Below are 25,177 nucleotides of genomic sequence, written 5' to 3'. Positions count from 1 at the left end.
GGCGCCGCGCCGGGGGCAGAGTCCAGTGCGAGCGGCGGCAGCCGCAGGAGCCCGGGCCCGGCGCGGAAGATGCCGCTGGGGCTGAGGAACAAGAAGAAGGACAAGTCCAAGGAGACCTTCAAGCTGGTGGAGAGCGAGGCGGCGGCCCCGGCCCCCGCGGCGGCCCCGGCGCCGTCCGCGGCCGCGACGCGGCTGCAGTTCCACACGCAGCTGGCGCACGGCAGCCCCACGGGCCGCGTGGAGGGCTTCGGCAGCGCCCGCGAGCTGTACGCCAAGATCGCCGAGGCGTTCGCCATCTGCCCCTCACAGGTAGGGCCGGCACCGCCGGGCCGCGGCCGCCGGGCCTCCAGAGGCGCCAAAGGGCCGGGGCTGTTCCCTCCCTTCCTGCCCGCGGGCATCCTCTGCCACGGGCTTGTGTGGACCTGCCGACTTTACATTTCTTGGGAGAAAAAAATTCCCTTTGCTGTTCCAAATGAGCGTTACCGTACGGGAAAAGACATAAGTGTGGCTGCGTTTAACTCTTATATGGTAGAAACAGTGGTACTATTGTCCAAAACTCCAGTGGCCCGGTTAACCTGTGTCCGGCTGCTGTTTGACACAGCTCCTAGGCACTGCTTCACTCCAGTTAAAAAAGGGCCAACTGATCTGTGAGAGTAAATAAATGAAGGCATTGGAAGGCAGGGGGTGCGGTATAAATGCCCCAAATTGTACTACACTTTAACATTTCAGCCGAATGTGATGTTTGGAAAGTTTTCTGTTTTATCAGGTAATTATTTTTAAACACGTACTATTCAAGTGAGGTTATTTAAGTCTGTAACAGGATTTTTTTTAACTCTGCTGCTTTTTGATTTTTTTTTTCTTCCTGAGCCATGTTCTAAACATTTGTTTGGATAATGATTCATTTGTATTTGTAAATGCATTGTTTTCTCTTAGTTAAAAGGTAGTGGCCGTATCAAGTTCTTCCTATGTGGTTCTGTGAACCTTAACCTCTGAGTGGCAAACTGAAACAAAATGCTAACATTTCATTATGCCTACGTGCAGCTATACAGTTTTACTTGTTTGCTTCTTTGTAGCTGACTTTTTAAAAAGTTGTAAAGACTGTTGCTACAACAGGCTTTGTTCTGAATTTGGTGTGGCCTGACCTAGCATTTCAAACAGTAAATTGCAAAGGAAAGTGGCAGTAGCAGTGAATACAGTTTAACCAGTCACTGTTGCATTAAGTAATTAAGAGGCAATGCACCCATGTCCCAGACCTTCCCAGCTGCTTTCTGACCTTCTGCTCCTTTGTTTTCTTTTCATCCTGAGCTGCTGTTCTCCTTTTGTTCTGTTCCATCTCAGTTATACCTTTTATTCTCAAGTTCTCATAATTACCAGATTGTCTTCTATTTTAGTTTTCTTCCATTCACTGTTGAACTTTTGGCTCCACTGACTTGAGAAAGAAGAGCGTTCACAAAGAAACTTAATTTTGTATGAATGGTGTGCTCCTGTTTCTCCTGCTAGATGTATAATCTGACACCCTCAGAGGTTTTAGAGGAAGCACCATATATCATGGGCATATATTGCCAGCCTTGTGCCAGACTAGAGAATTTTCTCATTTTCTTTTTTTCCCTAATGTTCCATTCTTTTGCAAATTTTTTTTTATGTGGCTTATTGCAAAAAAAATGGATGGGTAATTATTGCTGGAGACACTGAACTTAAAATCTTTTACTCTATAAATTCAGTTGCTTTTAAGGAAGTTGTATGAAATGAAAACAGTGATCAAAAATATTTCCTGGTGTAAAGGTGACACAGCAGAGTGAAGAGCATAAATCAGAGGGTCATGCAACAGAATTTTGGATGGACAAGATAGATCAGTGAACAGCAAGAACTGCCAAGAAATGTGAATTAATTAGAATTTGTTTTAAATGGTATTATCTATTCATTAAAGCTGCTTTTGGACAGATAGTCTTGTGTAAAGAATAAAGCCAGAACCTACATGGCAGCAAACTGAGTGACACTGAGGTACTCAAATGCCACTTTTAGGTGTTACCTGTCTAGGAAAGTTTCAGTGACCTAGCTCTGCTGAATCCTGTGGGCAGTGTGATACCCGACTGCCTTTGGAAACAGGTCCTATCACAGAGATCTCTACGCTGTAGTGACTGAGGTGGAAAATAGTGGGGGGAGTGGAGGGGAAGAGCTCAGTGTAGAGAGCATTCAGGTAACTTTTGCAAGAGCGAATACATTTAATATGATGTGATTGTACTGCAGTGTAGGTAAGAATATGGATTCTTGGATGAATTCCTGCCTAAGTGTTTTAATATGACTCTGATTGACCTATACTTGTAATCTGTCACTTCTCCTTTTGACTCCACATGGTTACAGCACCTCTTTTCCTCTTTGGATCACATCTCACAGGGCCAGCTGAGTTTAGCTTCTGCTGGAGAATCCTTTCCAGGTTCTATGATAGACTGCCAASAGTGACAGAGAGGAGTTTATATAAACACAGTATTTGTTGGACAGACATTGACAGAAACTTCTGTGCAGCCCTGGATGATGAGTAGGGTAGAATGGGGACAGGACAAGATGGGTATAGCTTCAAAGGGGGTGTTTCCTAGGTATGTATGAAGAAGTGAGACATAATAGCAGCTTTCTGATGTTTTTCTTGTACTCATCCTTTCTTGTCTAGGTATTTAATTCTTCATCCAGCTTCCTGGGTGAATAGCTATCTGTTACCCCTTTTGAAGCTGATGTTTATCCTCCCTTTCTGCCTTCCTCTCTTTCACCATGATTGGAATTTCTTTTTTTCACAGTCCACCGTGTTCTTTGACCAGGGAGGATGAGTAAATATGGCCTCTAGCAATAGCTTGGCTGTATCATTGTCACTGAAACTGGGAAAGCAGGAAAARCAAAAACTCTCCAACAACGTCTTTTTAGGTTAGAAAATTAAGGCATTACTTTATTCTGGCCAGRATGTTCTACTGGCCAGGATGTGCAATAGAAATCATTTCATCCACACGTGCCCGAGTTGTACAGTGAAAATTCCACCACACACAATCCTTTACTAGACTTTTCATACATTTATAMAGACAAAATGCAAAGAAATTGTTGTTCATGGGTCTCAAATTACTCGATTCTTAGCATTCGATCTCCTAATGATTATTGTTCCGTTCGCCTTCGATGCTAATATGCTGTTCATTCATTGTTTCTCTTATCAGTCTTTTCCCAGACCAGGTGTCTCTGACAGCACCACGGGTGATGTTGGGGATAATGTCCTTTAATGTTCGCTAATGTTCGCTTATCACCTGTGTATCTTCTGGCTTCTCATTGTCTGGATGTTAAGCTCATCGGGCCTCTCAGTCTTTTAAGGAGAAGCTTCAATTTCCTTTCCCCTGGGCAAAGGAGAACAAACCCCTGACTAAAGTTACATAAAAATTTTTTGAAGTTGTATAATTTCCAGCGTCGTTATTATGAATGTTGTTTGAGGTAGATCACATTGTTCTTGGCTTTTAACTCGATTACTTCAACAGGCTTTCAACAAGAAAGTACAGAGCTGAAAAATATATAGATGGATGCAACTCTTAACTAACAACACAACCCACGCACAGTTACGTGTATGTTTCTATTTGCATAAWTAATAAAAATATCTCCCCCTATTTATTCTATGTAGGTTGAAGTAGGAAAAGTAGCTAGGAAAACTATTTATCTGTAGCTTTGGCTCCACTATGACTATTGGGAATGTAAGAGGGAATGTTATGTTACCCGTAAGGGTGAAAGTGCTGAGTGCAGCCTGTATGATAAATGAATGAGCACTGACTGAAGGACAATGTGGGTCTGTTAAAGCATTTGGTGGTGGTGTGCTCCTGTGAGAGCACATGGTAGGGCTTTAAAGTATTCAGAGWAGCTAATCGGGCACTGAGAACATTGATATTAAAGTCTAGCTGTAGCAGGACTATTTCTTGATCAGATGAGAAGGGAATGGTAACCCAYAGAAGCTGTATGGACTTTTGGTTTGTCTACTTGCAATTTGCACTTTTGATTTTTTTWWAAAAAAWTACTTTATTTGAAAGGTGAAATATGGTGGGGCTGGTGAAGTAAACTTAATGCTCAGTAGTGTCTGTCCTGAGCCCTTGGAGGTTGGGGTTTCTTTCACAGTGGAAGGAATTTTGCATCACAAGGCTAATGCAGGAAAAGAGAGGCTTTTCTGGCAGCAGTAAAGGCAGAAATGCAGCTCCCTCTTTCTCTTCTCGTAACAAGAGTTCAGCTGCTGAGCTTGTGTATGGACTGTTGTTCCACAGGCCTTGCCTCCTCATGCTAAACAGTCAAGTATACTGGGAGGCTGTGCCACATTAAACTTTCATAGAAGTATTTGATTTAAACCTGTTCATTTTAAACTTCTATGAAAGACTACTGACAAATTAGCCACTGCTGAAACTTGTGTTTCTGAACAAAACTGTCCTTTTAACAGTAAAAAAAAACTGAAGTGTGTTTTAGAGAAAAAGTTTTGGCTTGTGAAAGCWTCATCACCAAAATGTTGCAAGTTTTATTGTTATGCTTATCTGTTGAAACAAATTGCTCACAATCTCGCCTACAGATTGAATACTTGAATAAATGAGCAAACTTAACACTCCCTGCAAACCACCTCCTCCCAGCCCTATGGCAAGAATTGTTTGCTTGCTGTTTCCCTAAGCAGTGCTGAAATGTCACACCCCTATTACATGTGACGCTTACTTGTCTTTTTCAAATACTTGAATTGAAAGTATTTGGATTATTAGTATGGAAATAATTGTGTGGAAGAATTTACACTATAATACTTGTGTACTTTGGGTTTAAAAAAAACCCCAAACAAACAGTAAAACGTTGAATGCTTATTTTGTAAGGCTTCAGATGTATTGACCAAGTTGCATACCTGACAGAGTACCAACAGCATACTGGAACTTGGAGGAGCTGGTTGCTCTTCCTGTTGCTGCAACTGGTCAAGGCTCCCACATTTTCCTCCGGGAGGATAAAGTGGGTAAAGTACCTAAAAAATGCTTTGGTGATTTCTTGATATGATGACATCTACATATATAGGGGAATATGTCAGTAGGTGTTACATCTTGCTCAGAMTTAAAATTCCCAGAAAGTGATTATTATCTCCTCTGTAACGTTATCTGAGGTCTATTGATTTTTAAAGCATTTTTAATAGCTTCTGATGGTGTAATCTATCAATCAACTTATTGTTGAGTTCTTCTCAAAGTGTAAGCTCAATATGGAAGATGAGAGTATAATTAATGTATAGAATATGCAATGTAGCACTGCATATATACTTTATATAACACATCATGTAACCCTTTTTTTCTTAGCTAATACCATTTCTTTATATAGTGCACAGTATAGCCCTGGTTTTGTTGGCTAATGTGGTCTTTTCCAATGGAAAAGAAGGATGCAGGAAATAATCCGTTATGAATCTTATTGGACAAATCTATTTTATAAAGTTGTCCATAGTTGAGCCTCTAGTCTCCAGCCACATAGAATTTCCTTGTTCTGACTCCTGCAGAAGATAACCCTCAGTGAAGGAGGTATCCTAGATTCTTTGTGACTGATGTAGAAATTCTGATTTATAATACCTTGCTAAAGTTGGTATGAAATATCACAGCACTGGTATGCTGAGTTAAAGACCAAATACCTGTAAAGGTTTAGGGTAAGGAGAGAAAAGACCAAACAATGAAAATAGCTCATTGATTTTTTTTTTTATTGCCTTATTTTTGGGTAAGATAATTATTTCTAAAGATATGCAAAAATCTGAGTGAGTGGAAGATGTACTTTAAGTATTCAAGTATATAATCTGTCATTAGGTACCTATATTAAATTTGCATAAAGTCTATCAAAAAATTCCATTTTTAATCGWTAGATCTCAGTTGTGTACATATAAAGCTATGCTGTAACAGGTAGCTGATGTCGTGATATATTTTTCTGGGTAGACACATCTTTAGTACATTACTCTTTGCATATATCTGTTCTGAGAAAAAGCAGTTGTTCACTAAAGAGGATGAAGAATGATTTAAGTTTTATTTTTGACTGGCTGATGCTCTCTCAGCCTTGTGGTTAGCACAGAACTGACTCACAAAAAATTCTACAGACTTATAGGCTGTAGTAGGAATGCCATCCAGATGAAGATCTATAAAGAGAAACTCTGGATCAGGTTTCTAAATATCACATTTCTTCTCTGTTGCCAATTTTATCTCTTCAAAGGTGTGACAGTATTTACTAGATGATTGTCTGTTTGACAAGGTCACATGAAGGATGCTAATGGTTAAAATGTAAAGACAGTGCTTGTTATTCCTCGCAGGAACAATGAACAGAGAACTGAGTTGCCATTTTACATCGACAAAGTTATGYAGCTTGAGAGAGCACAAAATGTGTATGTGAACTTGATAACGTGTTTTAATCGGATCTTCTAGGTTTAAAAACAGCACTTGTCATTAGAGATTTATTAATAAYAATATTTACATTATTAATAATAATATCAAATAAAATTTTCTACTTAAACCCAGATTAATTTCTCTGTGTATTGTTACTGCTKGAATATTGTTTAACTGAAAACCTTTGCATTACCTCAGCAAATAAAACTAATGTCTGTTWAGGGTGTGCTGTTACGACTTTCATTGTTAAATCAGGTGTTAGATTGCAGTGGATGTTTGATGGATTAGATGAGATAAGCAAGTAGCCGTTGAAGTGAGGCTGTTTGGTGGGTGGTTATTGTTTGTTTTGTTTTCAAAAACAACTAAACAAGACCTCCATCAAGAAACAGAATCTATTATCTTTCAGGTTTTAACATTAAAACCTCAGTAGTTACAGAATCTATTTTYTAGAAGGCTCCAGAAACTGGAATGCTTGCTCTCTGAAATACATTAGTARAAGTATCCACACTTCATTTGTCCTGGAATCAATTTAAACAGGTTGGTGACATTCATTTCAATTTTTCTGCTTTCATCCAGTGATGCCAGAAAGAAAGAAAAGGCATTTGTAATGTTCTGGTGTGGAAAACATGTATCTTTGCCTCAGTGAGGTGGACTTTGGGGATTCTCCAAATTTCCCTTGGAGCGCAGAGTTTCTCAGGTTTGGCTGCTGCCCTGTGCTCTCCAGTGCTGCCCAGGAAGAGGCTGTGTGGTTCCTTTGGCCCTCACTCCTCTCCTGCTTCAGCTTGGAAAGGCTTGGGTTGCTGCAGTTACTGTAGCTGTGATAGGGTGTGTTGGCCTTGGCCAAGTCCCTTCGTGCAGCTCCATGGTGGGCAAAAGCATCTCTGTCTCCAGGCAGTACAGCTGGATTACCCTCATCTTGCCTAAACCTTCCTGCTGAAGGGCTGACCTAARTGTAGGGAGAAAAAGGATTGCCTGATACACAGTGCTGGAGGGGAATCCCTCAGAAAAGCTGATTTATAAAGAAGCAATTTGCCCTTTTTATTAAGTCTTGCATTTACTGAGCTGGAACACGGATGATCCCAAGTCATGCTGGGGAAGGGTAGGAACTAAGCAAACCCATTGGAGACAATGTGCTCTGAGCTAATGGGGGAACACAAGAAGCAATACAAAACATTTCATACTCTCTCACGACCCTTTTATTTTGATAAGCTCTCTTCTTTTTGCCATTAAACTGCTTTCAACCAATCAAGTTTTAAAGTAGTCCCTAGTGATCTTTGAGTTATGTGGAATTTGAGTGATGAAGCAGAAGATGGTGATAGCTCTTCAGTTTGCTTACTCTAAGCTCTGGTGCAAGCTGTAGCAGCTGAAGACGCCTCTCAGGGCTGGTGTGCTGAGACAGGCCAGGAGAGGCTGCTCACACAGGTAGGTCTCTTTCCTATGTTCCCAGCTCTTATCTGCAGTTTGACCTACTGATGCTTTGTGTTGTGTGTGGATGGAGATTATCCCCTCTCTGGTACAGCTGGAGAAGAAGAGGTATCATTTAAGCTATGGGTCTTATCACAGGGGCCGGAATTGTGCTTTCATTTTATCTTCCTGTCCAGCTCACAAAACCTAATGCACTGTTAAACTTAATGTGTTTGCTTTCCTTCTGCRCAGATCATGTTTTGCACTTTGAACACTCATAAAGTTGATATGGACAAGCTCTTAGGTGCACAAATTGGCCTTGAAGATTTCATATTTGCCCATGTGAAAGGACAGCGAAAAGAAGTGGAAATTCTTAAAACTGATGAATTGCTGGGGCTTACCATTACAGACAACGGAACGGGCTGTGCCTTTATAAAGGTAAACTTAATTAGCAGTAAAATACTTTATTCTATAGAAGCTCCTGTTACTATAATAGGTTAATTACTGGTTAAATGATTCTTTAGAASTATAAAATCTTTAATTATCATATATGTGGCAAGTAAAGAATAAAGTCACTTTTCTTTATGTACGTAATTCAAAATTAGTTCAGCTATGCTGTACTGCACGTCATTCAAAATTAGTTCATTTGTTCATTGCTTCTGTAATGTGTATCAGCTTTACAATGCCACCATTGTATCTCCTCAGCTACCCTGAGGTGGTAGGTGTTAGATACTGCTTGCATCTGCCCCCTCCTATTTGAAAGTGATTTTCTGATGTCATTTATTAGATGCTTATAGAACTTCTATCACTCATGTGATAATGAGATCATGTTCTTTCACTCTTTCACTGTTCCCAGGGCAGAAGCCTTTGTGCTGTACAAGAGTAGGGGCAAAGTATAGTGCTTTTTCAGCTTTCAAATATTGTTGCCTTAAATAGGCTGAATTACAAAAGTATGGAATAACACAATTTACTGCAATTAACTTGAGTAGCAAGTATGGGCAGTATCATACACTATGTATTAATCATAATTGCTTTCCTTCTCCTCTTCTYTATGACCTACAGATAGTATGTTTTGAGACAAGTACAGGTTGAGGAAATGATGCTACCCTTCTTGCTCGACTAGSTATTAGGAACCTTAATCACATTTTCTGCCTTTTTTAGATTCTYTTCTCTAATATACTCTGATTACCCATTATTAGTGAGGTATTAGCAATTATCTTTGATTACTGCTGCCTYAGTCACTATTCTCATTATAAACAGAGCTTTTTGTATGGAGAGGTGGTATTTTCTGTTCATTCCTTAGCTACCATGGGTATAAAACAAGACATGGTTTAGAAATCWCTTGTCTTTGTTGTGGAAAAATGTGACTGAAGTCATGTTTGCATGACTGTATYGTGAAAGTCAAGATGCAGTGAAGGTTTCAGTAAGCAACTGGCAAAATCATAGCCTAATTTTTATATTTATAAGCAAAGAATTGTGAATTTCTAGTGATGGCATCTATGCAGTCCAYAACATTCAGTCATGCTGCTGCTTATGTGGCATTTTAAAAGAAGGCATTGAAAGCAGCGCTTGAGTGAGCAGTGYTCACGAGTGCAGCACTGTGCAGTGACACTCCTTTTGTGCTTGGCTGGTGACAGGCAGAGAGAATAGCCATCACATAGACTACTGCACAATTGGAGCACACTGGAAAAACCTCACACATTAGCAAGACAAGCTGTAATTTCCAGTAAATGGTGTAAAACTCCTCTGAACAAATATATATTTTTCCTTGTTCAGRTCTAATAATAAGCATTGTAATGAAAATGGTGTGGTCTTCATGGGAATGCACCAATTTTAAGGAGTTTCTAGGAGCTTACTTTGTTGCTGTTGCATATGTAGCTAATGGATCTTTTAAACCAGCAAAAAAAAAACATATATACATAAGCAAAAGCTGCATCTTTTTTATATTTAGTTGTCTAGGTAAATGGCTAAGCAGAGACTGTCTCTGAAGTTCTATAAAACAAATTTTGCTTATATACATATAATTTCTTTGAAAATTTGCAACTATGTYCCATTCTTAATTAAAAATTAATACTAAATTTACTGATTGGTGGGTTGTTGAAAGTTACTATGGGTTGTAGTAATTTTTATTGCATTTTGAATAGCAGGGAGGTTTCTAGATTTGATGTGGTAATCCGGCCAATTTTAAACCTGACAATGAACTACAGGTTTTTTTTCGTGTGAAATTTAATCTTGTTTTGCCTTACCAAGAACAAAACTTGGTGTYATTCTACTTTCACAAATTTGTTTGTTAGGGGACATGGGCAGGTGGGAAAAAGTATTATGGAGTCAAATTAGCATTCAAAGAACAGTAGCAGAATGTGAAGTATGACTGAGTGGTGTACAAGGAGACATTATCAAATGGGGTAAGCCTTGCATAGAAAATATAGATCCTCACAGCTTCTCAATGGRCTGTAGAACACTTGAAATATAGACAATTGCATCTTAATTACTGTGACAATGTAGCTTGACAGTCTCAGTCAGTTAACTTGGAGTGATGATAAATACTTATACAAATAACAGTCCGTGAATATTATTTAAGCAGTTTTATTGTTGCGATCCAAATACAGAAGAAAAGCTAAATTAATATGAATTTAACATGTAGACTAAACATTACCTGCAGCCTGGTGGGACAGCTTTCGAGTCCTGGTAACAGAAATGCATTTGGCACCGGGTTTTTGGTGTGTACGATACCCACATATGCATTCACCACGAGGCTTTTCTGTTTGGTTTTGAACTACATTAAAGTARAAAGTGCTTGAAAGAGTTAAACTCAACCTGAAGCTTAAAATCATTGCAATGCACTATAGGACGCTGAGCACTCTCACACTTCCCACTGACTCTCAGATGGAGGCACATGTGTGGGCTCAGACATGCGCACAGGGACTGGGAGCAGCTTTGGGATGATTGCGCAGCCTGGCTGGCTGCTACAGCAGTAGGTGGCAATATGTTTATCTGCCTTGTCTCACTGCAAGTTAGCCTGAGCAACGTCAGTCTTTGTTGAAAAGATTGTTATTAAGGAACACATTAGAATGAAATTTGTCAATTTTACTATGTCATAGCTTTTCTATTCAATAGCCATATAATAATGGCTTACSTGATATATGCACATGATGAACAAATATGACACTGTGTAACAACAATAAACAGAATCACTGAACTTTTCAGTGTGATAAATAATAGAGATATTTTAAAGGTTTTTCCCCATACTTTTTAAATGCCACTTCACAAAAGCTGTAACTTCTTTACGACCTTAAGACTATTTGTATTTTCTATGAGATGRCAGTTAGAAGATTTTCTTATTCTTTATTATTTCAGAGGAAATCTTTTCATATACAACTGTATAGCTTGATGAGGAAAATAATAGTTTCACCACTGGGGATGGGTCTTTTTAAGATTGGCCATTTACAGTATGTAATTTTTTTATTATATAACACACGTATTTCAAGTCCCTAGACCATACTTGAGAAGAGAAAAATTCTGTTCCTATGCTTGTCAAGCTACTAAATAAAAAAAAACCAAAAGCTTGAATAAACATTCACATTAATAAGATGTTTGTGATCAGTTTTAAAGCACAAAAAAGATTTTTTTTCCCTAGCTGATTTTATATTCAATGTTCATTAAAATGCTTTGTTTGAAAAACAATGCTTTTTAAAATATGTTTTTTTAATAATCTTACARACAAAACACATTGCTGGAATAATAAGCTCATTGGTATTGATSTTATTAACTGATGTTCTTGAAACTGTGCTATCACCTCTTAAAAAGTATCATCTTTTAAAGAAATGTTTCTAATTCTGGTGATTTTTTTTTTCTAACAATAGCGAATCAAAGAAGGCAGTGTTATGGACCAAATCAAAACGGTCTGCGTGGGTGATCACGTAGAGACTATAAATGGAAAAAATGTGTCAGAGTGTCGGCATTATGAAGTGGCCAAAATGCTAAAAGATCTGGAGAAAGGTCAGAAGTTTAAGCTGGAGTTGGTAGAGCCTATGAAATCATTTGGTAAGTGACCTGACTGTCCACCTTGTTCGGTAAAATACCTTTATGGTAAAATCCCAACAGTGCATCACATTGTAAATTGGTTTTCAGAATGCTGCCAGCTGTCCACCTAAGGTAACATAACAACTACAAGAAAGTACAATTATATTTTTTCTTTGAAGTGGAAGACTTATGAATAGATTTTCTTCCATCTTGCTTTCTCCAGCRCTCATCCTAGTGTGGGTTGCCTCAGCCTCTTTCAACACTAGATGATRCTGCAAAATAAGTACAGGAATTGTTTCATAGGTACAGTTTTAAAACATGGACCACTTCACTAATGTCCTGATCCTTGAAACTCCTTTTTTCATCCATTGATACATAATCCCTGTTGTTCTGTGTGTCAGACTTTTCTATTCCTGTACCTTTTACTGGGGTCTGTGCTCTCTAATGCAGAAAGAGGCTGCAGAAAACACTGTCTGGGATTTCCCGGAGCACCTCCTTTGCTTCCTGCCTGTTCTCCTTCTCCCCAGCCTTTTTGTGGCTCTCCAATCATGCAGCAGRTATATTCAGAATTGGAAGAAAGCAATATGGCAAAGCTCTGTCCCTCTACTTGSCACCTGCATGCCATGAGCAAGTGCAGCTTAAATAGGAAGAATGCATACCTACTGCTAATTCTTGTATATATTAATTCTATCGATGTAGAAAACAAACCAACAAGGTAGGTTTCACTCAGACAGTCAAAATAGAGACTGAGTTATCATTTTTATTATCTCATTTTTTTTGTATCTTCCCCAACTATGTAACATTTTCCTGTAATAAAAACTTCATAATAGTGCTAAATCATAAATTTGTGTGAGGCCTTCTGCACACCTACAATAACAGTCAATTCAAAATCACTATCCTCACTACAGCAACAAAAGTTTCAAATGTTTATTTTTCAAATCTGTTTTTTTGCATTACTAATTTAMAACTACTGTCATACACCAGTCTTGACACTTGGTGTCAGAATAGCAGCAGAAATTGAAAATGAGAGAAATACAAAGATTTCAGCTTTTGGTGCTTTTGTGAAGAATGAGGGTTAAGAGTTGATCTCTAATATGCTTGTATATAAGTGGATACTCCTGTTAGGTAAATGTGYGTGTTGTACATTATGCTAAAGAATTGCATATGTAGTCTATCACAATTAGTAATGCAGCAATGCTTTCTTTATGGACCTATAATTYGGGTTCAATGCTAAAAGCATTACACAGTCTGTTTGTAAAGAGCAGGGTAAATCAGCATTTGACAGATGACTTCAGCCATTATTTAACAGTATTTACTTTAGTCAGATCACTAAGATATATYTCAGTCTGCCCGTGATGTAGAGAAGGAAATGCACTAATTTCATGGCAATACCTTTTATCTGACATTGAATTAAGAGGCAACCAGAGCTTTGTGGACAGATTTTTGGAAGATGCATGTTGTTTTTTACCCTATGGAAATTAACTTGGAAGGTGAAGTGCTCAGTAGGCTAGAACATCCTGCCTCTAGCCTTAGGTACAGTTAAGCTTTAGGCACAAATTTATTCAAGGTAGTGCTTAAGCTGCAGCTTAAACACTAAGAATAGCCCCAGAGGAGATGACAAACAAGATCCAGATCCTGCTGGACAAGTAGGTGCTGAATTCCTGTTAATTCAAACAGAATCTGGTGAGGGTGTAGAAATAAGAGACAAGCCTCTGTGTGAAACTATTTTTATTTTTCTTCCTCTCAGCAGAATATGAAAAAAGTGTAATTTACTGGTTGCCTATCCTCTAGACAGGGCTTGTAACACAGAACTAAAGATTTCCTCCAGGTACCAGCTGGCCCTCTACAAATTGTGAAAAATTAATGGAAACAAAGTAAAAGCAGCATAACACAAACTCTGCGTTTTGATTATGTGAACATGAAAACTAGTTTCTGTGATAGTCARAGTGCATTGTTCTGAAGTACTGCAAATAAAGGTTATGTCAAATCATGAATTTTAAGGTGATAGATAATGGTGACAGAATTTTAAAAATATGAATTTTTTTATTAGGAATGACTTTTTGAAACAAGTATAACAGAAATTATGCCAGTTTTAAGAATGTTTTAAACTGTCCTTGAAGGAATAAAAGGATTAAGAAAAYGTATTGATCCTAAGCATATTTATAAGGGAAGGTGACATACCTATTTGTAAAATAAAAGCTAATAAAATTTGCTTTTCAAAACCAGTTCAGCATAGTAATCTAGAGTTGTGACTGCTTATGCAAGAAKGATGAGTTGAAATTTATCTGAGCAAAATTAATATCACATGCTAAAATCCTGTCTTTGAGAAGAGCTTATTAGAAAGGCCTGCTATTAAGAGGAGAAATAATCTGTTAGAGAAAACAAGACAATTAAAAACAGTTCTGCAAAATTATCTCCTCTYTTCTAGCACTTTCCAGGTTCATTATGTAACTGCCATGTCAGTGAGTGAATTAAAGCCTTGCCACTCTTGAATGTAAAACTGTGTCCTGGAACATGAAAGACAAATCTTAAATGATTTCATGCTCCATTTACTAACTGGGGTGCCTTTACCCAAGATGAAACAAGAAAGGCTGAATTCAGGTAAAGGAAATTTTGTGTAGACCCAGAGACTCTTCCTAGAGATTTATCAGCTGTGAAATAATTTTGGTGAAACCACTGGAAAAACTCCTACAGATTTGCCCATGGACATTTCACCTCTGTGACTGCTGATAAGCAAATTGTTAGCTCAGCTCATTGTGGCTTGTCATCACCTGCTKAGCAGGAGTTTTTGCACCTTTGCATCAGTGAAAGATGGAAATGTTGCAGTGGTAAACCTGCTATGTGTTTTGCCTATAAAAGACCAGAATAAATGAACAGTTGGCTGAATATTAGCTGTAAACTAATATTAAGGTATAAATACTTCTACTTTTCTGTAGAATGGGGAAACAAAATTACACAAGGTGTATATATGAAGTGAATGCCATAGACCTGCTTAGATGTGTTAGGCAATGGAAGTCCTAGGCTCAGTACAGTTGAGCRGATAGTAGAATTAGAAGACAAGATGTTGCCAGCAAAGCTATGCTTAGAATACATTTAATTTAAATTTTTGAATATGTCTAGATCTTTATTAGAATAAAATGTGAAGATAATGTAGTAACCAAAGCAGATACATCATATTCTGTTGTACCATATACTTACTTTTGTTTGGTGTTTTATTTTTGTGGGTTTTTTTGTCTTCAGAAAAGCTGGAACCAAGATCCAAAGGTAGAACTCTGTCAGAGGCTAAAATCTCTAAAGGGAGAGAAACACTTCGCCTGAGAACCAAGGGCCCTGCTACTGTGGAGGAAATGGTATGGTGTGGTATATGCCCTTCAGTAATTTAATCATCTAGCTTCTGATTTATTCTCCCCCRGGCTGATAAGTAGGAAGGAAAAATCTGGGTGTTATAAAGCTTATGGGACTAAAGAGAGCAAGTAAAGTTGAAGACTAGCAGGGGTAGGATGGGGCTTAAGAACCTGAGAGAACCTATATTTAGATGTCATGGATTACATGGATTAATTTAAGGTAGGGTAGACTAAGGAGTGCTGAAAAGAGGGAAGGGAGGAAAAAGAGGTGGGATAGTTGAAGAATTGGTTCCATTTCTGACACTACAAAGTGCATTGGGTTGGTATAATGGTTATTGTTAGGAGAGGCTAATTAGATACATGAACAYGACTATGTACAAAACAGGATTGGAGTTGGGTGAAAAATGTTATTTATTCTAGGCTCTTCTAAGGCTGATGAGGATTTGAGGAAGATCTGTATTGTCAGGAGATGTAAAGCCCCTGTGCAGTTTGAATGCRTGAACAGTGTGGCTTGGTGTTAGGAGGAAAGCTCATGTTTGTGAGAAGAGGGAAAGATTGGAATAGTGTGTTTTATTTGAAGATTTTATAATCTAGGTAGCCAAGATGGGACTAAGGATAATCAGTGGTACATTGTTGGTTACTTTGAAATCTCCATGGATATAATCATACTTTTACTCKTTTCTCCTTTTATTTCAATAAAGCCAACTGAAGTTGAAGAAAAAGCAATTAAAAAAGTGGATGAGCTTCTTGAAACATACATGGGCATAAGAGATATTGAATTAGGTGAGTTTTAGCAGATAYATTTTTTTAAGATTAAGTAATTTCTTGTTTTCTGTAGTCTAAAATTTATTGAGTGCTTTAGTCTGTGGATGTAAATGAAGCAAAATTTGTCCAGTGTGCAGTCTCAAAAACTTGTCTGTATTTCTACAAATGTGTTTATCTGATAAAAGAATTTCCCTCCTACTTAAATGCTTATGATGTAATTAATTAATCAATCCTCTATTCTTCCTACACATTATCTATATACTCTTGCACAAATTTTTTAGTTGTTTACTATAACTGTCACCACTGTATTCTTTCTGGCATATATTTTCTGGTGGATCTTGTGTATGCCATGGTTCAGGATTCCTAAGGATAAGTATGTTTATTTGCTTTTTTGCTCCTTGGCACAGGCACGTCAAAGTTGATTCTAAAGGGAATCTCCTCAGTGAAAGGGCAACTATTTAGCAAGGGAACTGACAGAATAATTGCAAAAGATTATCARATGCTCTAAAACATGAGATCATGCTCTAAAATATGTTCTGATCAACATGAGAAAGCTTGTAGATTATTGACTAGTTATCAGAATTGATGGTTTACAATGAAAGAAACTACTTAACCCTAGTGTCATAAGTTTCTTAAAGATTCCCCAAACTTTTCCTTGCAGCTGTTGCTTTTCTTCCCAATTCTGACAAAAAATAGATAGGATTTTCTGTTTGTGTGGGAGGAAGATGCAGTCTAGCTGTTGTAGCCAACTGGGGCTGCTGTTGTCCTCCTAWGATCTTGTGGAATGCTGGTACTGAGACATTTATTTATGAAAGAGAAAGACATTTATTGTTATGGTAATGTCTTAAAATCAGCCAAGAATAAGGAATGGATAAGCTAAATGGAAAGTGATCTTGAAAAGAAAGCTTTCATGAGAGAGAAGTAGAGAAGGCAAAACAGAAGAGAAAACAGGTCTGGCATGAAGCTCCAGAGGGCAAAGCATCAGGGCTGGAGGGCAGCAGTTAGCATAGAGGAATGAAAACAAAAGGTGGTTATCTGAATAGCCAAAAGGCCTTTGTTGGCTGCTCCTACCAGCAAGCATGTGATTGGCAGGTTCTACTGGTTCTCTCACAGGAAAAATGGTAGGTAAAACAGTATATGTCTCTCTCTGTCTGAGGTAGAAGTGGGCTTCCTGGCACAGAAGAGAGGACAGAGCTGCCCAAAACTTGGGTTATGTTTTGTAGGATATGTCCAAATTTTCCTATTCCCAGAAAACTCTGTGGTAGATGTTCTCAAAAATTCTCTTCCCACAACTAATATGTGATGCTGGTGCCATGTAATATGCTCCTGAGAGTTCTGTGTGGTGCTGAGCCATGTTTAGGTTAGGGAGGATTCCGTGTCCTGTCTCACTCCTGCAACCTCTGCATCTCAGTCCATCTCTGGCTCAGACTTCAAAGCTCTGAGTCTCGTGCCAGCTGTCCCTCTGGGAGCTGTTTTTGTCCTGCAGCTGTTGCAGTCSTGGCTCAGTCTGGGCTTCTGGAAGTCCTTGAAGGTTACTTCCAAGGTCCCCAGGCTCCTCGCCCTACAGGAATAAGCAGCTATAGGTAGTCTGCTTCTGGTGTCCATGGGAAGGGTACTGTGGGAACTGGTGTTCCCTGTGGTTTTGGCTCTCACTACTGTAAACAGGATGGCTCTTGCACAGTAGACTGAGAAGTTCAGCTTTCAACACATATGGCTGAGTTAATTGCCAAGCACCTGTTAGTTTCCCCATGAATTACTTAAATTTTGTTTCCCCCCAAAAAAAGATCTAATGCCCTTCATCTTTCAGTATATAGCTTGAAGAACTTCCAAAAAATTAAAAGGATACTTGAAGAAGGAAGAGGTCTTTGTTCATAGAGAASCTCTCTTCTTCCCAGCTGAGTTGTTGTTTTGTCCCTCACCTTTTCTTTTCCTTCCCAGGAGAAGCTGTCAAAAATCAAATRCTATAGAGTTCATATAGCTCTAGCTTGCATCTTTGAAGCCATATCCTTCAAAGTTCAAATCTCAGTTCAAATCTGAGAATCAACAGCCAGCGGTGATGACAAAGCCGCCCCATCTTTACCATTTTAAAACAATTAAACAGCTCTAGGACTTTTTAGGAAAGAAGAGCTAATCACCTGTCACAAATCTGTTCAATTAACACATGTCAGTTTTTCACATAGTGGATGTGATCAGTCACCCATGAAAATGAAATATGAGGAAAAGATTCATTCAGAGAATGCCAATCACCACTTAGCTCGAAATTTCACTCATTACTCAAGCCAGATTAGTTGAAAATGCAAGTCATCACAATACACAGCTGACAAGTGATTAAGATCTCAATCATTGCTCACTTCCATGCAGTTCTGTTTGTCAGAATCTTTGGATGTCAGTTAATGTTGCTCTTTCATCTCCATTAAAATGACACTTCCATGGTGTGATTGAATTCTAAAACAGTGCCCCAGTTTTAAGCCGTAAGTTAGAAAGAAAAAAAAAACCTAAAGTAAAATTACAGACGGAATTAAAGGTGAGATAAAGCCCTTAATTTTTGCATAGTTATGTGTCTTGACAGTTTCAAGAATGGCTGACTAAATCTACACAGAAATTCCTAAGCTGGAGCAAAATGCTTAGAAATTGTTAAAGGAAATGCAGGCACTTTTTTTTTTTTGGCACAGTTTTTTAATTTTCAGAGATCGAAATGCTGTTGAGATTTACATACCTGCTTTTGGATGCACTTTTACCTTTTTATTTCCTTACTCCTTTTTACAGAAAACTGGACTTGATCCATAGAAAGGGTAGTTGGCTCTGGAAAAATATTCCTCAGCCATTTTATGGGCACATTAGAAACTGGGCCAATGCTTGACTTCAGCATTCTTTGAAACATAAATGCACAGCTAAGAGATCATTCAGGATATTTTAAATTCTATGGGTGCTTTCTGGTAAAGGAATTTRAGCAGTTGATTAATAGGAATGTCTCAGGAAACAGTATTAGTGAAAAATACTGGCATTTATTTTCGAAATCAGTAAAACTTGAATTGTTATACACTGTATTTAATTCCAAAAATTCTGTGTGGGAGGMAGCCTGGATCTAACACCAGAATGCTACCGATAGTTAAATGATGGGGAAAAGGGCTTCCTGTCCAAATTTTTTTCAGCATCTTTTGGCTTCATCCAGTGATATTTTGTTCCCCCTTGTTCAATTTTTCTAATTTTGGATGAATATTTCCTTTCTGTTGTTCCCTATAGTATTATCAGACATGATGTATCATAGAATCATTAGGGTTGGAAAAAACCTCTAAGACCATTGAGTCCAGCCTTCAACCAGACACCACCAAGCCAACTAAACATGGACTRAGTGTCACACCCAGTYGTTTCTTGAACACTTCCACCACTTCCCTGTGCAGCTCATTTCCATGCTTAACCACCCTTTCAGTGAAGAAATTTTTCCTGATATCCAACCTGAACATCCCCTGGTAGAGTCATGGGCTGCCAGCTCCTCCAGGAGAAAGCTGTGGGGGACGATATCAAAAGCTTTCTGAAGTCCAGGTTGACACACTCACAGTTTTCCCTCATCCGACGGGTGGCTCACCTGGTCRTGGGAGGAGATCAGGTTGGTCAGGCAGGACCTGYTTTTCCTAAACCCATSCTGGCTGGGCCTGATCCCCTCTTTGTCCTGTACATGCTGGGTGATCACACTTGAGATAATCTGTTTCATAACCTTCCACCCCTGACATCAGGCCRAAATACCCTTGCATATTCTTTGTTTAAAAAATTTTAAATATACTTCTCCACTTTTGACTTCATTTTTCAAACTTACCATCTAGTCAAAATATCYTAACAGGTTTAAACTGTTTTTGTCCCCCAAACTTCACTTGGTTCACAAATCCAACCTGTCAATGTTCAACAGATGTTTTTATCTCTAAATGCTGTAAACTGAAGCAATATTCTTCCTGAATCTGTTATTTTCTTCTCCTTTTGCCACCAGACTTCCTTTCTCAAAGGATTTTATTTTATGCACGGGGGTACGTTGTTTATGACTGTTCATTTACTCTGAAAGAATAATGGGAGTTTTGGGAAAAAAGGAAAGCAGGTCCAGTTAAGCAAGAATACTTCTCTCCAAGAAGAATTAGCACTTAATAAAAAGGAACATGAAGAAATATTTCTAACACTTCCTTGTTTACCAGGTCTGACAATGTTCAACATGAAGCTTAAAATAAGTAATGTTAAATACTTAAATTAAGTAATGTTAAATATTTTAAACAAGCAATGTTAAATACTAGAAACTGCAATAAGAGGCTTCATTTTCTGCTTTAGAGTGACAGAACAGAGTAATAACATTTGTTACCTTTTGATGAAGGCAAAACTTCTAATAGCATTACAGCTAAATAAATATTGAGGTTTCTGTCAACACTTCTGCAAAAAGCTTTTCAGAAATTACAGTACAGGATATAGGTAGCAAAGCCACTATGTAAGGTAGATAGTAAGAATGGCTGGCAGAAGGTAGCTTTCATGGCTTGTGCCACATGAGTCTATTAAAAGTGAAAATAAGGATGTTGTGGAAGATCTTTGAAGTTATTTTAAAGGAACTAAGTTAAAAAGTTTGAAGTTATTTTAAAGGAACTAAGTTTGTTCATATTCTGGGAAGCCTGATATCTAGCTTCTCCGTTAAAGTTGAAAAGACTGCTAATTATTTTCATCACTTTTAAGACTATTGAACTTTTCACATCTTATGTAAAAATTTATCAGGTATTAACATTGCCTGAAGTGAAATGAAAAAAGGAAAATCTGAAAACAATTGAGGCTCTTTTGACTGCGGAAAAATATTCTATTGGAATAAAGTTCCTGTAATCACTTATTGTGCAGCTCTTACAAGAAACAGTGGGGAAATAGGAGGSGAGTGGAGACAGTTTGGCACGAGGCTGTCACCCTCTGAGAACCAGCAAAGTTTTCTTCAAGCTGGCAGGTATCTGCTGAATGCCTTGACAATCAGCAGGCTTTGCTTTGCCTCGGGAATTCATTGCTGCAAATGTCGCTGTGTGAACGGGCCTGTTCCGCACGGCTGCGCCGCCCTGCGAGCGCCGTCCCGCGGCTGCGGCAGCTGCCTGGGGGAACGGGAGAATGTTCACGGGCTGGCAGGGGAAAGTGCCCAATTTTAGCATTTCTGGATGTGTGAAAGTAGCGAAGCGGGGCTGTGCTTGGCGCATTCGCACGCAGCGGTGGTGTGAGCGGGGTGTGGAAATCCGCAGGGACGGCTGGTGCGCGGCAGTACAGCCGGGCTGGCACTGGAGGTCAGCACCACGCTGCCGAAAGCCACCGCTCCCGCAGCCTTAACAAGAAGCCTCTTTCATTACATCAGGTAGATCTGGGAATGCGAATGTGCTTTAATAAATATAGTACATTAAAAGTGCCCTGGCAGTGCTGATTCGAATTACTCAATGCAGATGAAAACGCCTATATTTGAGGCTGCTTTAGCAYGGCGGTGATCTGATTCCTGCTTGACTGGGTTGAAAATTGTTTAGCTAAGTTGAAAATAAAKTCCTTTAAAGTTTTTTAAATCTATAGTAAATCAGTTTTTGGATTCTATTTCATTATTGGGAAGCTCAATCTTTAAAGAAAGTTGTKTTTGGAGTTACACTTTCTGTTAATGACAGTTTATTATGTGCAATTCTGAAGCATCAGCTAGTGCAGCTGGATTATGATATGTTGTCTTATTTTATTGCTGCTATCTGTGTCATGGTTCTTCCGTATCTCTTGGCTAATTTGTCTTAAAAATGGCTAAATTCCTTGCTCCCRCTCTGCTAGAGCACTTGTCTAGAGCCTTACTCTTTTAATGGCAGCTTTTTCTAGATATCTGTTTTAACAATATCTTCACRTGTTTGGCTCTTATGTCACTTTACATAGCTCTTCTCTCTCTAACCTTCTCGCTGTGTCTATAAAAAGTAAGTTCATATCCTACTTCATATCCAGAAATCTCTGAAGTTTCAATTATATCCTTCACCTCATTGCCTCCAGGGCTGCTTCTCTGTAAGTACCTAGTTATGCCAAGTTGTCAGGGAATTTAGAGTGGCATTGACAGGACAAATCCTTGTGTTCCACTTGTCAGTAACAACAGTCCTCTCTTTAATGCTCATTTCCTATCCTGAGTTGTCTGAATCAGAGTCCCAGAAATTTTACAGCGGACATAGAAAGAATCAGTGCAAGAGGGATAGGGTTTCTTCTGGCCGGGAAACTGGTCTTGAGAATCCTTGAGAACCACTACTGGTGCCTGGGAAGCTGAGTTACTCTTGAACCGTCTCTATCACAGCAGTTTATTTGTCAAGATTTACATAAATTTTCCTTGGACAGCTTTGTAGTTTTACACATTGTGATCGTGTTTGGAGCCTCACATCTGAATGTAGTTAAAATCAAAACATCAAATTTCCTCAGAATTACTGTTGTTGACATTTACAGTGTGGAATGTGGCTCAAGCTTGCTTACAGCTTGTTGCATGTTTGCACAACAGCAAGTGCTGCTTGCCAGAAGTTCATAACTGTCAATAAATCCTAGCAGAGTTTTAGGTCAACAAAATAAAATTAAATAAATTTAGTAAAACTTCAGGGCAGAGAAACTTTATTTTTGTTTTTATCAGAGAGATTTTGCCATATTGATTCAATACAGTGTATGTGATGGCAGTCCGTCCCAATGGAGATGTTTTTCTGTGGCTTCAAAACTTCCTTCCCTTTCTCAGTCACTGCATTATGTGTTTTCCMTTTGGATATTCATCTGAGAAAAGGCTAGAAGCTATCAAATCCTTTACTGTGGCACTTGAATTTGATATGCTCATGAAGAAAATGATGGTTATTTGATGTATAACAAAAGATGGAGGACATATTGCAGTTTAAGGCAGGTGTGTAAAGTAATCACAAAATGAAACAGATTTTTAGGTTTCATCTGTTGTACAATACCCTCATTTTCTTGTGAATTTGAGCAGAGGCTGTGGAGCAGRGATACCGATCAGAAAATAGACTGTATTCAGAAGTGCTCTTTGTGCTGAATGTGTCTTACAGAACATTCTGCCTCCCTCAAACCAAGGTAGCTTGCTGCCAGTGGCTCTTTGGGCCCAGTTTAACCAGGAGAAACCTCTGTGCTGATTGTTTTCACCCTTCATGGAGGTGTAGGTGCCATGATCATGAGAGGTTTGAGCCCTCAGTTTTCATTTGCTCTAATATGCATGGTTTTGTCAGGATCCAGTGTTGTTTGGGATAGATTTCTGAGTTGTCATAGAATCTGAGAAACCGTGCAGTGGCAAAAGGTGAGGGATGAACACAGCAGCTGAGGAGTGAGTCCTAAGCAGCAGCCCCAGTGTAGTAATTTCAAAACTGAGGTCTGACACTTGATAAATTCTGGTACTTGTGTGTTAARTAAGAGAAAATGCTGGACAGTATCGGTATACAAGATATCACAGTTTATCTCTATTATATCACGCCTCTGCTTTCATTTTCCTGGATACCAAGGTATTCCTAGTGTTTGGTGGCTCCAGTTTATTGTRCAAAGCAGCAAGGCCTTTCTCTTGCTTCTGCCCAATTTGAACCACCTGGCTGAGATTTTCAGAAATAACTTTTTCCCTTTCTAGAGGCATAAGCACAAATTTTAAGTACATAATTCCTGTTGAATCCTAAATTCAGCTGGCAGACTTTGCATGTCCCTAAGATGATCTTACCAGGTTGTGAAAATGGACATCCCAAACTTATCTTGGCCCTATGTGTTAGCTGTCACTTTCATGATAATTTCATTATTTTGTTTTCTTGCTCTTTAGCTGCAACAATTGTGGAAGCTGGAAGAGACAAGAAAAACCCAGATGAATTTGCAGTGGCATTGGATGAAACTCTTGGAGACTTTGCATTTCCAGATGAGTTTGTATTTGATGTATGGGGAGCAATAGGTGATGCTAAGCAAGGACGACTGGAATGAGAAGAGTGYAGTTTATCAATCCCTGTTTGAAAATACAGAATGATTTGCAAATCATACATCAGAATTTTAATAATTTTGTTGATGTGAATTCAGGATGCTCTGCACAAGTATTCTGACCTGAGACTTGCCTTTGCAAAGGAAGGTTTCTAACAGAAATGAAGSTAAACCCCAAGTTCTGACAACTGCAATTTAAAATAGATATAGATATAGAAATCACTGTGAGGAGTATGTCAATGTGATATATTTATACAGAAATTTTATGAAAATTAGGTATTTTTTATTGTATATACACTTTGATACCAATATTCTGAAAAGTGTTAGACATGCAACAAAGATTTTGGGTTATTTTATCTTTTTAGAGAGGTTTATGAAGCTGTTGAAAAACTACCGAGCTTCAAGCTGCAGTTTCCTGGTTTTCCCTATAAATTCACATACAGAAAGAGCTGGGAAAAACCATAAGCCTTAGATTTTTTTTACAGTTTGGCCTGGACATGGTCTTTACTGTAGGCAAAGCTGGGGAGAAGCTACCCTGTTTCTTTAGAACACAAATTCAGTCCAAAAAAATTCTCAGAAACATGAGAATGAAGATCTTTGAATCAGATAGACTTGCTGGCATTTGAGTCATGATATGCTCTGTCTGGGTATTACTGAGGTGAGTAGAAATGCTTAAACGGGGAAGCTGCTGCTTTACTCAGATGCCATATTATTGCAATAGGAACTTCATAGGAAGAAATGAATGTTAATTTTGATTAAATGCATTTGAATAATATATGTGATTTGACACTGAACACTACAGTATATGACTAAATGCTTAATTGATCTTTGCATGTGSTAAATGGTTTCTTGAGATCCCATGGAGCTCCCCTCTTGTCTGTGTTTTTTTTCAACATGGTAACAAGAGAGAGATATTGAAAGTGTTCAAACCCAAAAGGTATCATTGTAAAGTCACAAAGAATTGCAGTTTAGATGACAATGCATGCCTAGACCCTGAAAATATGTTAAGCTAATTTTAGATATTACTTTTTCCAATTATATTGTACATAAATGTTCATTTTAATTGCTATTTTTTTACTAATAAATCTGAGATTATTGAAATTGAACAAGAACATGGGGTCTGACCTGGGAAGGTGTCATACTTTGTTAGTATTTTTATATTTGCATAAGACTATAAAATAATAGTTACTATTATAGTTACTATATTAAAAAAGTTTTTTCTAAAATCACTACCTGAAGAAAATGTCTTTCACTGTCTTGCAGAGATCTCTTTAAAATAAAGACTATGCCAAYAATTTTACATATTCTATGTCAATGATT

The 25,177-nt window shown here is 38.4% G+C and overlaps 1 protein-coding gene across 1 annotated transcript; it reads left to right on the top strand.

Moving 5' to 3' along the window:
* Positions 1-11: 11 nt before the first annotated feature.
* GIPC2 (GIPC PDZ domain containing family member 2) lies at positions 12-25,177 on the top strand. The gene is made up of 6 exons (XM_057375074.1): positions 12-309; positions 8,037-8,222; positions 11,648-11,828; positions 15,048-15,157; positions 15,853-15,934; positions 23,709-25,177. Exons 1-6 carry the CDS (start codon positions 70-72, stop codon positions 23,861-23,863), a joined length of 954 nt encoding a protein of 317 aa, XP_057231057.1. The 5' UTR covers positions 12-69; the 3' UTR covers positions 23,864-25,177.

The sequence above is a fragment of the Malurus melanocephalus genome, unplaced genomic scaffold (assembly GCF_030028575.1).
Source record: "Malurus melanocephalus ecotype Western Australia unplaced genomic scaffold, MMel_1.1 scaffold_8, whole genome shotgun sequence".
NCBI lineage: Eukaryota > Metazoa > Chordata > Aves > Passeriformes > Maluridae > Malurus > Malurus melanocephalus.
The sequence above is the reverse complement of the archived record's forward strand: the minus strand, read 5'-3'. Positions and strand labels throughout refer to the sequence as shown.

Excerpts from the sequence above, each read along its gene's own strand:
- GIPC2 (XM_057375074.1), top strand. The coding sequence starts at position 70 with ATGCCGCTGGGGCTGAGGAACAAGAAGAAGGACAAGTCCAAGGAGACC. Across the intron at positions 8,223-11,647 it reads CGGGCTGTGCCTTTATAAAG|CGAATCAAAGAAGGCAGTGT; the intron begins GTAAACTTAATT and ends TTCTAACAATAG. Across the intron at positions 11,829-15,047 it reads AGAGCCTATGAAATCATTTG|AAAAGCTGGAACCAAGATCC; the intron begins GTAAGTGACCTG and ends TTTTGTCTTCAG.